General features: G+C 41.4%; 1 protein-coding gene across 2 annotated transcripts in view; it reads left to right on the top strand.

Moving 5' to 3' along the window:
* Window positions 1-7,867: 7,867 nt before the first annotated feature.
* SNX7 (sorting nexin 7) overlaps window positions 7,868-16,214 on the top strand; it is a 107,821-nt gene continuing 99,474 nt past the window's right edge. Inside the window, exon 1 of one of the 2 annotated variants that reach the window (XM_061121313.1) lies at window positions 7,868-8,095. In XM_061121313.1, the coding sequence (XP_060977296.1) occupies window positions 7,916-8,095 (180 nt within the window). In that variant the 5' untranslated portion in view covers window positions 7,868-7,915. The remainder of the gene's footprint in view (window positions 8,096-16,214) is intronic. The other variant, XM_061121312.1, reaches the window with a different exon arrangement.

Raw genomic sequence — 16,214 nt, 5'->3', positions numbered from 1 at the left:
GCTATAGCAAAATACCACAGACTGAATGACTTAAATATCAGAAATGTATTTTCTCCTGGTTCTTGAGGCCAGAAGTCCAAGGTCAAGGTGTTGTCAAGGCAAGCTTCTTATGAGATCTCTGTGCCCAGATTACAGACAGTCATCCTCTCATTGTATTCAAACAAGGTCTTTCCTCTGTGCACAGGAGGACACAGACAATCATTTGGGGTCTCTTTATTATAAGGGCTTTTATTATAAGGACATCAGTCTTATAGGATTAGGGCCCTACCCTTGTGACCTCATTTAACCTTTATTACTTCTTGATAGGCTCTATTTCCAAATATTGTCATATTGTGGATTTGGGCTTCAATGCATGGATTTTTGGAGAGAGGCAATTCAGCCCATATTATGTATGTAAAATTTTTATTTGCTAATTATTTTTAGGCTTCTTTTTTCTAATTACTATCAAATTGAGCCAAATATATAAAATTCTCTAAACAACAAAATTTGAAAAATTTTAAAAAACTTCAAGATCTTAGATAATTACATAGAAAAAAAATTGGAATTTGTGAATTTTATCTATTTTTTAAATTATTATGTTTGAGTGTCTTTTTAAATACTTAAAGTCCATTCACATATATATATATGTGTGTGTGTGTGTGTGTGTGTGTATATATATATATATATACATCTTTCTGACAAAATAATTGAGTTGAAATGGTCAGAAAATCTTCAGTGTTATAGAAGATAAAGAACTTAGAAGTAATCCTGAAGAGCACATTCGCTCAGGATGACTGTAGGATTTTGAATATAAGGAAAAACTGTTGGCCTAAAGCCAAAATGGTTATGTCTTTAGGGAAGAGATAGAGAAGTAAGTGGAAGGCATTACCAAGAATGGGAGGAGTATGCTCTATCCCCATGCCCTTTGCCTCAGTGGCTTTTGATATGCAGGGTCACCCAGCTAACAAATACTCTCTAGATTCTTATGAAAGACTATATGCCGAGGTTTCTGCCTTCAAAGAGTATGTGGTCAGAGCATTCACCAGTATTGTCACTATTAAATCACTCTTTTGATACAACCATTCAAAGAGAGAGAAATATTCTTATCTGAGACTTCTACACATAAAATTCTTCTTATCTTTAAAAAAAATAGTTCTACTATACAAGATCAAACATTTACATAACATATTTGAAGCAATATTCAGTCTCTTGATAATAACTGCAATTTTTTTCAAAAAGATAAGGTTAAGGTTAAAATTTTTATTTAATACTTATAAATATTCAATACTGTTGCTCCTGTTCTCAAAGAATATTAATAATTCACTGTAATTTTTCTCTTTTTTCTACAGCTATTAAATGTGAGAGTTTTAATGTACTTATTTATTTATCCCTCTTTTATATATTTATTTGACATCATCATGTTTTACAGCCCAGGTATATTAAAGAGTTAATTTTTCAAACAAACACTTTAATTTTCAGAAACTGTATCTAATGTAGATCATTTAAAAATATTTCCCCAGGCCAAAGTGTTGTTACTAAGTTCTGATACTAAGGAAATTTCTTGACAAGTTTCTTTTTGAAACAAAAATGCAATTTTAAGAAAAAGAAATGAAAGATTTCCCTGGGATCATGTCACATTACAAAAATTGTATCTTTCAAACTCAGCATCATAATGAAAGGAAGTAAAAACTACTCTAGCTCTGAGCAATTTTCTAGATGGTTTTTATTTACAGAAAGTGAGCATTAGCAACAACTTCCAGAACGCCTACATGAGGAGCTCCACAAACCTGCTTCTCAGAAAAACAGCGATCGAGCCTGTGCGTTGATTCCATCTCTGCCACTACAATCACTTAGTTCATGGGCCCATTAAGCAAGGGATGCGACAGCTAGGAGGAAAGGATGACTGATATCCCCAGAGTTGACCATTTTGTTCACCTGATCACTAAGAGCCTCCTCTGTGGTAATGGTCCTTTGGTGGACATTTCACATTCACTAATACCTCCACAGTCTGTGCCCATTCTAAAGTCCACCCACATACTTATTCTTCCGTAAGCTTACTTTTAATCAATTTTCCAATATTGGTCCTTTCAACTCCCTGACCATTCCAACCAAGCCATTTGCAACTACCTATAAATTAATACAGACCCATCTGCAAACCAGGCTCAAGGGTTTTCTTCCTCAGTCAACTGGTTCTAAGAAGAAATCCAGAATGCCATTTTTGCAGGGTTCCCCCCGCCCCGACCCCAGAAAGATTCCTGTATTGTTCGGTGTCCAGTAAGGAGATGACACCATAGAGTCATTTGAACAGGGAAAGTTTAATATAAAGCTTTATTAACAGGGGACTGGAGTAAGGAGGAATTGGCTACTGAGAGTTAAAAAGAATTCTAAAGAATCCAGGAACAGCAGATAAAAGATGTGGTCTCTATACCTATGGCTGAGATAAGTACCCAAGAAAAAGCCTTCTTGCTGTGGTTGAGATGCAGATGTCATCAGAAAGAGCACCATCGTGGCTTCCTGAATGGTAAGTCAGTGAATTCACTTATTAGTGGAACCTGTTGGAAGTCCAGCCTCTGGGAGGTGTTGAGCCTCATTACTTGTTAGAAAGTGAAATCGCTCAGTCGTGTCTGACTCTTTGCGACCCCGTGGACTGTAGCCTACCAGGCTCCTCCATCCATGGGATTCTCCAGGCAAGAATAGTGGAGTAGATTGCCATTTCCTTCTCCAGGGGATCTTCCCGACCCAGGGATCAAACTCGGGTCTTCTGCACTGCAGGCTTTACCCTCTGAGCCACCAAGGAAGAACTTGTTAGGCACCAGGAAAAACTACTAGACACTGTCAGTCAGGGGCTTGTAGGTCCCGGTCTCCTGAAGGTAAGTGCACTTCCATGTCCAGCAGACTGGGTCAGTTCTGGGCTGGCTGTGCAGGACAAAGGTTAGGGAATGGCTGACCTCCAGTGTGCCTGGTGTGTGTCCATGACTGGGACTGCAGAGAGGATATGGGGTGTAGCAATCCGGGCTGAGGCTGCCACAGTGTCTGGATTTCTAGACTATGCCTCTGCAGCTGCATGAGTCTGAGCAAACAGAGAAACCATGTGTCCTGCAGGAACTTTACATTCTAGAAACTATGCAGGGGCTGAACAAAGGAGGAAAAAAGCTTTCTGCAGGACACTAGCTAAGAGAACACACCCAAAACAGGAAAAGGAAAATGCTTTCTCCTCTAGTGTCCTTCCAAGCCCTCTACTGACAAAGCTTAAAATTATGCTAGGGTGCAAAGTAGAAATATTTGTAAGGCCCAACACTATTATTACCGGGCTTCTCAGGTGGTGCTAGTGGTAAAGAAAGTAAAAGTGAAAGTTGCTCAGTCATTAACTCTTTGTAACCCCATGGACTACACCGTCCATGGAATTCTCCAGCCCAGAATACTGGAGTGGGTAGCCTTTCCCTTCTTGAGAAGATCTTCCCACCCCAGGGATTGAACCCAGGTCTCCTGCACTGCAGGAGGAGTCTTTACCAACTGAGCTTTCAAGAACCCACCCATCAATAAGGAGACGTAAGAGATGCGAGTTCAATCCTAGGTTCTGGAAGATCCCCTGGAGGAGGGCAGGGCACCCCATTCCAGCATTCTTGCCTGGAGAATCCTATGGACAGAGGAGTCTGGTGGGCTATAGTCCTTGGGGTCACAATAAGTCGGACATAACTGAAGCAACTTAGCAAGCACACACCATTATTACAAAGCAAGCAACAAGAGTTTATTTGAAGTGAACAGGCAAAAAAAATCAACCATCAGTTCATGACAACTGTTATTCATTCTTGGATTTTTGGTATTTTTTGGTAGCATCCTGTGGTTATTTTTATTCTTTTTATTTATTATATTTATCTTTGGTGTATTGTTTAAAGTTCTTTGGGGCTCTAATCCTTTAATGATTTTAATGGGTGTATGTGCTCAGTGCTCAGTCCTATCTAACTCTTTGTGACTCCATGGACTGTAACCCTCCAGGCTCCTCTGTCCATGAAATTTTCCAGACAAGAATACTGGAGCAGGTTGCTGTTTCCTACTCCAGGGGATCTTTCTGACCCAGGAATCGAACCCATGTCTTTTGTATCTCCTGCACTGGCAAGTGGATTCTTCACCACTGTGCCACCTGGGAAGCTCTAATCCTGTTTTGTATAGTAACCCTGGTACATGGTAGATCATTTCCTTCAGTGTATTTCATTTGGATTGTGATCTAATCTGCAGTATCGCTTTTCTGAAGTGGCTCTGCCAGAAGTGAACTGAAAAGAGATTTTGCGTTTGTTTGTGCCAGAGATCCCAGGGATATATTACTCAACCAGGGTTCCTTGAAGTTTTTGAATTGTGGCTTCCAAAAGAACCATAGTTAGGATTTCGGGGGGGAGAGGTCTCTCCCACTTTGAGCCTAGGCTGATCTGGAAGAGTTTTGTTATTGAGAGAATACTTTGCAAATTTCCATTTCCATTATTCTCTCATGACAATTCAAACTCATACTTTTAGATTATTTAGGCCAATCCTACCACCCCACCCTTGGGAGCTGGCAGAGTATCATTCAAATGTCTAGTCTCATTCTCTCACTTAAGCATTCTTTGTTTCTCGATGCTAGAAGTCAATTACTTCCTTGAAAGCTCATCCGTGCATTTAAAAAGATTCTTGTTATAGTTTGTCAGGATATTTAGTGGAAGGATTGTAGAATTATGTATTTTGCTACAATCCAAGAACCAACAGTCCCCAAATATCCTTATAAGCCCTCTCCTGTATTTTTTAAGGCAACATGCATACACTTTCTTTCAGCGAGTCTTATTTACCAGTTATTATTTACCTTGGGTAAGTTATTAAATCTCAGCTTGCCATGGCAGCTACTATTCCTGGTCCTCCTGAAGCTCCAAGATCTGGCAGAAGTCATGATTTGTCCTTTGTGGAAAAGATACATTGGGTTTGCTTCTCCTCCTTTTCTCCCAACACAATCATCCATGAACTTACTGACTGGTTTATTTCCCATTAGATTTTGCACAACACATTTTTTCCTGATCAATTAACTCACCTCCAGTAAAACAAGCAATGCTCATGGGGTGACCTGTCTTATCATGGGTCTCATTACCAGAAACAGCTGACTTTATGAACGGTTGAATGGCATATTAACAGGCAGTTATGGTCTCTGGAGATCCTACCTGTACCTGGAAAATATGAGAAAGAGGGAGCTTTTTGACAAGATGTATGTTCTCAGAACCAAAAATTAATATATGATATTAATCAGAATAAGAGTCCCAAAACCAAGGGACAAAACTGGGTAGGACTTCTCTTAATACTATATCCATATTTAAAGTTTTGTACTATAATGATTCAGAGAGTTTAGTACCCAAATAAGAACTCTTTCATTAAAGGACCCAGTGATGATCCTATTTAATGGGAATTTGGGACTGTTATGTGGCAATTTAGTATTTTCCATGCCACTGAATACATAGGCATGGCATGTTGGTAATTAAACTCTAAAATGTAGTCCATCAGGTATAAAATATTAACAGAGTTACAGCAGAACCACAGGAGGAATAGATATGTTAGACATGTGTGTGTGTGTGTGTGTGTGTGTGTGTGTGCTCAGTGGGGTCCAACTTTTTGTGACCCCACGGACTTTAGACCACTTGACTCCTCTGTCCTTGGGATTTTCCAGGCAAGAATACTGGAGTGGGTTGGCATTTCCTTCTCCAGGACCTCTTCCCTACCCAGGGATCAAACCTTGTGTTTCCTTCATTGGCAGGTGTATTCTTTACCACTGCACCACCTGGGAAGCCCTTTAGACTTAGAGCTACCCCAGGTGTGAGCAGGTTTGGATTTTCTTCCTTTGGGGAGCTGAGGACTATATTCCCAGGAGTTTGAAGCATAGCTGAAGTGTATCTAGCAGAAATTGGGAAAAAAAATAGAAAGTATGTGAGGAACTGTGATTTTAATGTTGGGTGGCCAAAGGAATGAGTTATATAGTAGGGATTGTTTTTTTGTCTTTGGCTGACTAGTATCAATGTGGACTTAATATGCTTAGAAATCTAATTTGTCTTTTAAATGTCTAATTTGTCTTTTAACCCCCTTTCGGGGTTTTGGAAGTAGAATAATTAACAGAGAAACAGGGCTGTGGGCACTTCTGTGGTGTAACAGCAAAGAAGTTCTCAGAGACAGCTGTGGTACTGTCCTGGGTATCAGCACGTGGACTCAGTGATGTCACTGTCCGTGGCAGTGCGCGGACTGGGTGTGCTATCTGGGGCTCAGTACTGGTGGTGGCAACGTCTGCTGTATTAATTCCGTGGTATCAGTTTGGCTGTGATACAAACTTGGTTTGTTCCGTCCATTTTCTGAGCCTGTCTCTATGCTTTCTGGCAATCCTCTGAGTCACAGTACCCTTAAGAATTTCCTGGTTCAGACTGCAGTTCGAAAAACTTGAATCTTTCTCACCAGCCAGTGTGAGCTTAGAGAGGAAAACGTCTTTTAATAACTTGTATCCTTCCTATTCTCTTAGCAGAGAGCCTTTTTGAGTGAGTACATCTGCCACTGTGGTTTATTAATAAATAATGTGATCTCTAATCTTAAAATGTTATAATCTAATAAAGAATGTAAGGCATTTACATAAAATAAATGCAATCTATTACATGAAATAAAAGTAAATGCTAAACTGGCAACAGACAGTGTCAATCAGAAAATCTTCTTCAAAGACATGGGATTACAGTTAATTCCTGAAGAATGGGCAGGAGGTGGCATTTTGGGTACAGGAACCATAAAGCATAGGAAGGAGCCTGGATATTCAACCAGCAGGGAGACATGCTTGCTTGAAGAAGTGTGTTTATGAACTGAAACCAATATGATTGGTTAAGAGGCACGTATTACTAAGGCCTTGTCTTCTAATCAGAGAAATTCTCTTACACGTCTAAATTTTTTTCTGAAGTTAAATATGTTAAACATTAGGCTAAACATTTTGCCACAGACATTTTAAAAACCAAGTTTGAATTTGCCTCTGCTCTCTGTGCAAACTTCTTAGCTATTCTTTCCTGGCTGATGGGAGGAAAGTGTTGGGGAGGAGGTAAGTAAGTAATAAAACCTGAACATAGTTCCAAATATATCGATTTACATTCAATTTTCCTTTATTTTTGGAATTTCTTTTTTTGAATTATTTTTAATATTAATAAAAAGCAGCGAACAACTAAACAGTTATGGCTTTGCATTGGCAGTGTAAAGACTGAAGACTATTTCTCGATGGCAATGTCCAGTCACGCTTGCTGTCCTTGACCCTTAGTAACATTCTTGCTCACTGACTTCAGGAAGACTTCCAGGAGTAAAGATACATTTGAAAGTGGCTGAAAATAGTTTTAAAATCCAACTTTCCTGGCTTGATAGTGAAATGACCACACAGTCTGGTCACTGGGTCAAAAATCAATTACAAAACAGAAGAGTTTTTGCATTAGCCTTAGTAAAAAACGGACTCGAAAACCACAACCGGGGAGGGAAAAAAGCAACCATTAAACTACAGGAAATACAGTAATGGTTTTTTTCTCTTGGCGAGATGGGGCGACTGCTTTCCAGCCCCGCTGTGGATCCTCTGAAGTTCGCGGTTCGCTCGGTCGCTTCTGCCCAGACCCGCGCCCCGGTAGAAGCCCTCGCAGGGTAGCCCAGCAGCCAGGTCCCACTCCCTACTTTCAGGGGGTCGCGTCCCAGGCCCCACCCTAGCCAGAGCCCCCGAGACCCACCCCTTCGCCTCCCGCAGGCCCCAAGCCAGGTGGGGACGAGCCCAGGCCGGGCGTTCGCTCCAGCAGTTCCGCGTCTGCGCAGCGGACGTGGGGCTGGAGCGGGGCCGGCCGGGGAGGTGCAGGATGCGCGGGAGCCAATGGGCAAGCTCGGGGAAGCCGGGCTGGCGGCGACGGCCGGACCGGCTCGCACTCTGGGGATGGAGGGCGAGTGCCGGGCGTCTCAGGCGCGCTCCTGGGGCCTCCCGGCTGGGGGCGCCGGCGGGGACAGCCCGGGGGGTGACGCCCCCCTCCCCGGCAGCATCGGCTCCTCCGCCCTGCTGCAGGCCGAGGTGCTGGATCTGGACGAGGACGAGGACGACCTGGAGGTGTTCAGCAAGGTGAGGGCGGCGCGTCCCGGGAAAGTTCCAAGTCAACTCCCGGAGCTGGCCCCGCCGTGCGGCGGCCGCCCTAGCGCGCTCCCCCGGCCCCGCTGGAGGCTCGGAGCGGCGAGTGGGTGGGTCTGCCCAGGCCGCCTGATCCTGCCTGGCTGCTCGCCGCCCCCGGGGCTGACTCCCAGCAGGTCCCGAATTGCAGCAGTTCACTCTTCTGCACTTTGACCTTGCGTTCGGCAGGGCCATAGCTTCGTGGAGTCTGCAAAGTTGTGCCATTGCCCACTTTTCTCCTCTTTCCTTCTCTGACGCGGATATTTCCAGGGACAGTGCTGGAACCGGGGAGGCGGTGGCCCGAAAGTGCCCCCGCCCCTGGCAGCTTCTTTTAGGGCGCAGCCAGCCCTGAACCCTGGGAGCGAAATCACCCGAGTCTAGGGAAATTATTCTTGATTTAGTGTTGTTGCTGGTTTTGGATTGGAGACTTGGGTGGCGCCGGAGGTGAGTCTTAAGTCTAGTGGGAAGAGGCGTGAGGGAATCCCTCTTCAGGAGAAAACAGTTCGTGTGTCCAACTAGGAAGCTCCTGCGCTGCGGAGCTCAGGATTTTTTAGCTCCTGCCACCCAACTCACCGCCGGCGCTTTCATTTTTAAACCTAACCCGGGGCAACCTAGAGACCAAAGGGCCCTCTGAACTTGCAGGATATTTGGAGAGAAATCGACTTGGACACTGGCAGACTTGTGGTGCCCGTAGGCTGATGGCTGTAATTTTGTTTTGGAAAAGAAAAATACCATTCTTGCGAGGCCGTTCAGTGCCACTGCAGCTTCTCTGAGTTGCTGCTGGTAGAAGAGTTGAGATGGGAACATTGTATTCATGACTAAGAAGCCTGCGCAGTAGGTTAAGTGTTACCTTGAGGTGTTAAGCAAAGCAACAGACTTCACCACTGCTTTATTCTGGGAGAAAAGTTATAAAGTGAACAAGCATACTCAGACCCCAAAGAGGAATATGCAAAACTCGCTCCCTTTTTCCCTTTAAGATTAAGTGAAGTGGTAGGCACAGGTGTATTGGGGAAGTTCAGATGGAGTATCTGCTTTATACCCTTGATGAAACCACGTGACCTTTCAGTGTGTTTAAATTGTAAAACAGTGGAATTATTTTTTGTTTACTTGTAAAAAGTTTACACTGACTTTTTTTGTTGTTGTTGTTGTTCCACACATACTTTATGTTCAGATCAAGGACAGTTGATCAGTTCTTATTTATATTGCCTTCTAAGATACCATTGTTGTTTAGTTGCTAAGTCATGTCTGACTCTTTGGGACCTGGTGGGTTATAGCCCACCAGGCTTCTTTGTCCATGGGGTTTCCCAGGGGAGAATACTGGAGTGGGTTGCTGTTTCCTTCTCCAGGGGACCTTCCTGACCCAGGGATCGAACCTGTGTCTCTTGCTTTGAAGGAGGATTGTTTACCACTGGAGCGTTAGCCTTTGGGGCTCTGCACTGTGAAGCTTGGGGTGGGGAGGATGAGTACAGGGAGTGTGTAGAGAGTGGCAAGCGGAATCATCTGAGATGGTTTACATTTGTCATGTGGTTTCTTTTTCCCCAGATTCCAAGTGTCCTGACCTCCACCAAGAATCACTGTTTTAATGAGTCTCTTGTAGTCTGAGGCCGATCTTAGATGAAGCTAATGAAATTTGAGTTTGGGCTGTTTTTTTGCCTAGGTCTCTGGAAAATGTAAGATACTGGGAGTAGTACAGGTTCTAGGTGGTACAGGAATGACAGATTGTAGCCAGAAGCATATCTAAGTAAGCATTTCTGGTGAATTGCTTAAAGCCATCTCAGAAGAAAGGAATCTAGAACTCTGTGACTCCAAGCAGCTGTTGAGCTTTCTTTTCTCATTCTAAATAAAACAATTGTTTTTCCAGCTAATTTTGTTTTGTAATTGTGTATTCTGTTTTAAAAGAATGTAAGTTTCAGCAATATACCTAACCACTGCATTATTAAGCAGTGCATATAATAATATGCAATATTGTATCTTTACCTTAACCTATGTGTCTGGCTTCTGTAGAAGAGGGCCTTAACTTTTCTATGGGTCCAGTACAACAGTAGCAAGCAGGATGGATCCACATGTGTGAGTCCTGCTTGATTATATTTTAGTAAGTTGAATTTTGCAACCATTAACTGCAGTTCGACAAGCAAAGTTAAGAAACTCGTCTTCATTTGTCCTGCTCTCTCTACTGCTGCCTTTTTAGCCTGCTCCTCTGTACTGCCACTGTCCAGCATACCCTAAGGTGGTATCAGCTATTGCTTTTGAAGTGTACTTACTTTACCCTTCAGAACTTTGAGATTGACAATTTTCATATTCAGTTTATATTTATAATTGTATCTGTTATTTTCTTATATTATTTATGAGTATATATACCGTACCCCTGTCCAGGTGCTTTTTTTTTTAATCATTTTATCATGGAAGTAGAGTTGATACACAATAGTATAGTAGTTTCTGCTGTATGATGTAATGATTTGACATTTATATGCGTTATGAATTGATCACCATAATAAGTCTGCTGCTACTGCTGCTAAGTCGCTTCAGTCGTGTCCGACTCTGTGTGACCCCATAGACGGCAGCCCACCAGGCTCCTCCGTCCCTGGGATTCTCCAGGCAAGAACACTGGAGTGGGTTGCCATTTCCTTCTCCAGTCTAGTAACCATCATAATGTTACCGCAATATTATTGACTATATTCTCTGCATGTACATTACATACCTGTGACTTAGTTGTTTTATAACTGAAAGTTTGCACTTTTTAATCCCTTTTACCTATTTCTCCCTCCCTCTTCCAAACTGCTAGTTTGTATCTATGGATCTTGTTTCTGTTTTATTTGTTCATTTGTTCTATTTTTTTTTTTTATATTCTGCGTATAAATGAAATGATAAAACATTTGTGTGACTTACTTCACTTAACATAATACCTTCTAGGTCCATCCATGTTGTTGCAGGTGGCAAATTTTTATTCTTTTTTATGGCTGAGTAATATTCAGTTGTGTACATATATACACAGCATCTTTGTCTGTTCATCTATTGATGGACACTTAGACTGCTTCCATAACCTGGTTGTTGCAAATGATGCTATTGTGAGAATGAAAAAAAGTAGTGAAAGTGTTAGTTGCTCAGTTCTGTGCCACTCTCTGCAAATCCATGGACTGTACCTGCCAAGCTCTTCTGTCCATGGAATTTTCCAGGTAAGAACATTGGCGTGGATAGCCATTCCCTGCTCCAGAGGATCTTCCTGACCCAGGGTTCAAACTCCGGTCTCCTGCACTGCAGCAGATTCTGACACTGAACTGACAGATTCTTTACTGTCTGAGCCACTAGGGAAGCAAGTGAGCATTGGCGTGCATGCATGCATGTTAAGTTGCTTTAGTTGTGTCCAATTCTTTGTGACCCTGTGGACCATAGCCCACCAGGCTCCTCTGTCATTGGGATTCTGCAGGCGAGAATACTGAAGTGGTTTGCCATTCCCTTCTCCAGGGGATCTTCCTAACCCAGGGATCAAACCCACATCTCTTATGTCTCCTGCATTGGCAGGCATAATCTTTATCACTAGCACAACCTGGGAAGCCCGAAGATATGTACAGGTGTGTATATCTTTTCAAATTAGTGTTTTCATTTCTTCAGAAGTGGGATTGCTGGATCATATGATCATTCTTAATTTTTTGAGAAACCTTCATACTGTTTTCCATGGTGACTGCACCAATTTACATTCCCACCAATAGTCCGCAAGGGTTTCCTTTTCTCCAAATTTTTACCAACACTTGTTTTTTGTTGTTCATTTTATAAAAACCATTCAGACAGGTATGAGGTGATGTCTGCCATATTATGGTTTGGATTTGCATTGCCCTAGTGATTAGTGACATTGAACATTCTTTTCCTCTGTCTTCTGACCATCTTTATGTCTTCCTTGGATAACTGTCTATTCAGGTCTTCTACTCATTTTTAAATTGGGTTGTTTCTTTTGCTTTGCTTATTTTCTTTTTCATGATTATTCATTTTATATTGAGTTGAAGGAATTCTTTATATATTTTGGATATAACGCCCTTATCAGGTATATCACTTGCAGATAACTTCTCCCATTCAGTAGGTTGCCTTTTCATTTTGTTGATGGCTTTCTTTGCTATGCAAAAGCTTCTTAGCTGATATAGTCCCATTTGTTTAATTTTGTTTTTGGTACCCTTGCCTGAAGAGACAAATTCTTAGATTGCTGAGACCAAGGTTAAAGAGCAGCTGCCTTTGTTTTCTTTTAGGAGTTTATGGATTCAGGTATTACATTTAAGTCTTTTTTTTTTTTTACATTCTTTAATCCATTTTGAGTTTACTTCTTTTTTTTAGTATAAGAAAATGGCTGTTTCAGTCTTTTGCATGTCGCTGTCCAGGTTTCCCATCACCATCTATTGAACAGATTGTCTTTTCCCTACTATATATTCTTGTACCACTTTTAATAAATTAATTGACCATGTAAGCATGGGTTTATTTCTGGACTACTGTTCAGTTTCACTGATCTATGTATCTGTTTTTGTGCCAGTACCATACTGTTTGTTTACTATAGTTTTTTTTAGCATAGTTTGAAACCAGGGAACACGATACTGCTCACATTGTTCTTCTTTCTTAAGATTGCATTGATTATTCAAGGTCTTTTGTGATTCCATACAAATTTTAGGATTATTTGTTTCCCTTCTGTGAAAAATGCCATTCATATTTTGATAGGGCTTGTATTGAATCTGTAGATTGCTTTGAGTAATATGGACATTTTAACAATATTAATTCTTTCAGTCCATGAACATGGTATTTATATTTCCATTTATTTATATTGTCTTCAATTTCTTTTATCAGTGTCTTATAGTTTTCAAAGTATAGCTCTTTTACCTTGTTAGTTAAATTTATTCCTTGGTATTTTTTTTTTTTTTTGAAGTTACTGTAAGTGGAATTATGTTCTTATTTCTCTGATAGTTCATATTAGTGTATAAAAACACAACGAATTTCTGTATGTTGATTTTTGTATCCTGCAGCTTTAATGAATCCATTTATTGTAGTAGTTTTTTGGTGGAGTTTTTTTTTTTCTCTTTTTATAGTGTCATGTCATCTGCAAACAGTGATAGTTTTTACTTCTTCCTTTTCAATTTATAATTCTTTTTACCTCTTTTTGTCGGATTGCTGTGGCTTAGACGCTCAATACTGTGTTGAATAAAAGTGATGAGAGTCAGTTCAGTCGCTCAGTTGTGTCTGACTCTTTGCAACCCCATGAATCGCATCATGCCTGGCCTCCCTGTCCATCACCAACTCCTGTAGTTTACTCAAACTCATCTCCATCGAATCAGTGATGCCATCCAACCATCTCATCCTCTGTCGTCCCCTTCTCCTCTTGCCCTCAGTCTTTCTCAGCATCAGGGTCTTTTCCAATGAGTCAGCTCTTCACATCAGGTGGCCAAAGTATTGGAGTTTCAGCTTCAACATCAGTCCTTCCAATGAACAGCCAGGACTGATCTCCTTTAGGATGGACTGGTTGGATCTCCTTGCAGTCCAAGGGACTCTCAAGAGTCTTCTCCAACACCACAGTTCAGAAGCATCAATTTTTCTGTGCTCAGCTTTCTTTATAGTCCAACTCTCACATCCACACATGACTACTGGAAAAACCATAGCCTTGACTAGATGGACCTTTCTTGGCAAAGTAATGTCTCTGCTTTTTAATATGCTGTCTAGGTTGGTCATAACTTTCCTTCCAAGGAGTAAGTGTCTTTTAATTTCATGGTTGCAATCACCATCTGCAGTGATTTTGGAGCCCAGAAAATAAAGTCAGCCACTGTTTCCACTGTTTCCCCATCTATTTCCCATGAGGTGATGGGACCAGATGCCATGATCTTCGTTTTCTGAATGTTGAGCTTTAAGCCAACTTTTTCACTCTCCTCTTTCACTTTCATCAAGAGGCTCTTTAGTTCTTCACTTTCTGCCATAAGGGTGGTGTCATCTGCATATCTGAGGTTATTACTATTTCTCCCGGCAGTCTTGATTCCAGCTTGTGCTTCCTCCAGCCCAGTGTTTCTCATGATGTACTCTGCATATAAGTTAAATAAGCAGGGTGACAGTATACAGCCTTGATGCACTCCTTTTCGTGTTTGGAACCAGTCTGTTGTTCCATGTCCAGTTCTAACCGTTGCTTCCTGACCTGCATACAGGTTTCTCAAGAGGCAGGTCAGGTGGTCTGGTATTCCCATCTTTCAGACTGTTCCACAGTTTATTGTGATCCACACAGTCAAAGGCTTTGGCATAGTCAATAAAGCAGAAATAAATGTTTTTCTGAAACTCTCTTGCTTTTTTGATGATCCAGCAGATATTGGCAAATTGATCTCTGATTCCTCTGCCTTTTCTAAAACCAGCTTGAACATCTGGAAGTTCACGGTTCACATATTGCTAAAGCCTGGCTTGGAGAATTTTAAGCATCACTTTACTAGATGTGAGACGAGTGCAATTGTGCGGTAGTTTGAGCATTCTTTGGCCTTGCCTTTCTTTGGGATTGGAATGAAAACTGACCTTTTCCTGTCCTGTGGCCACTGCTGAGTTTTCCAAATTTGTTGGCATATTGAGTGCAGCACTTTCACAGCATCATCTTTCAGGATTTGAAATAGCTCAACTGGAATTCCATCACCTCCACTAGCTTTGTTCATAGTGATGCTTCCTAAGGCCCACTTGACTTCACATTCCAGGATGTCTGGCTCTAGGTGAGTGATCACACCTTCGTGATTATCTGGGTCATGAAGATCTTTTTTGTACAGTTCTTCTGTGTATCTTGCCACCTCTTCTTAATATCTTTTGCTTCTGTTAGGTACCTACCATTTCTGTCCTTTATGGAGCCCATCTTTGCATAAAATGTTCCCTTGGTATCTCTAATTTTGTTGAAGAGATCTCTTGTCTTCCCCAGTCTGTTGTTTTCCTCTATTTCTTTACATTGATCACTGAGGAAGACTTTCTTATCTCTCCTTGCTATTCTTTGGAAATGTGCATTCAAATGGGAATATCTTTCCTTTTCTCCTTTGCTTTTCCCTTCCCTTCTTTTCACAGCTATTTGTAAGTCCTCCTCAGGCATCGGTTTTGCTTTTTAGCATTTCTTTTTCTTGGGGTTGGTCTTGATTCCTGTCTCCTGTACAATGTCACGAACCTCCGTCCATAGTTCATCAGGCACTCTGTCTATCAGATCTAGTCCCTTGAATCTATTTCTCACTTCCACTGTATAGTCATAAGGGATTTGATTTAGGTCATACCTGAATGGTCTAGTGGTTTTTTCCACTTTCTTTAATTTCAGTCTGAATTTAGCAATAAGGAGTTCATGTTATGAGCCACAGTCAGCTCCTGGTCTTGTTTTTGCTGACTGTATAGAACTTCTCCATCTTTGGCTGCAAAGAATATAATCAGTCTGATTTCGGTGTCGACCATCTGGTGATGTCCGTGTAGAGTGTTCTCTTGTGTTGTTGTGGACAACCTTATTTTGTTATTGATCATAGAGGAAAAGCTTTCAGTTTTTCACCACTGTATATGTTAGCTGTGGGTTTGTCATATATGGCCTTTATTATGTTGAGATATGTTCCCTTAGTCCCACTTTGAAAATTTTTCTTATAAATCGATGTTGAATTTTGTCAAATGCTTTTTCTTTATCTACTGGGATGATCATATGATTTTCATTCTTCATTTTGTTAATGTGGTTCATGTGTGTGCTCAGTTGATTCAGTCATGTCTGACTCTTTGTGACCCCAGGGATGTAACCCACCAGGCTCCTCCATTCATGGGATTCGCCAGGCAAGAATACTGGAGTGGGTTGCCATGCCCTTCTCCAAGGGAACTTTACAACCCTGGGATTGAACCCTTGTCTCCTGAGGCTTCTACATTGCAGGCAGAATGTTTACTGCTGAGTCACTGAGGAAGTCTTTAATGTGGTTTATTGGGATACATTTGCAGATCAGAAGCTTTTTAAAGAGTAAGTTCTTTGGCTTATAATCATTTATTTTTTTCTCTCGGTGCATTACAAGTAAGTACCTGTTTAATACCTGTTAAATATTTTTGTGTAAGATGCTATGCTAAGGATTCTTTGGAACAA

The sequence above is a fragment of the Dama dama genome, chromosome 20, assembly GCF_033118175.1.
Source record: "Dama dama isolate Ldn47 chromosome 20, ASM3311817v1, whole genome shotgun sequence".
NCBI lineage: Eukaryota > Metazoa > Chordata > Mammalia > Artiodactyla > Cervidae > Dama > Dama dama.
The sequence above is the reverse complement of the archived record's forward strand: the minus strand, read 5'-3'. Positions and strand labels throughout refer to the sequence as shown.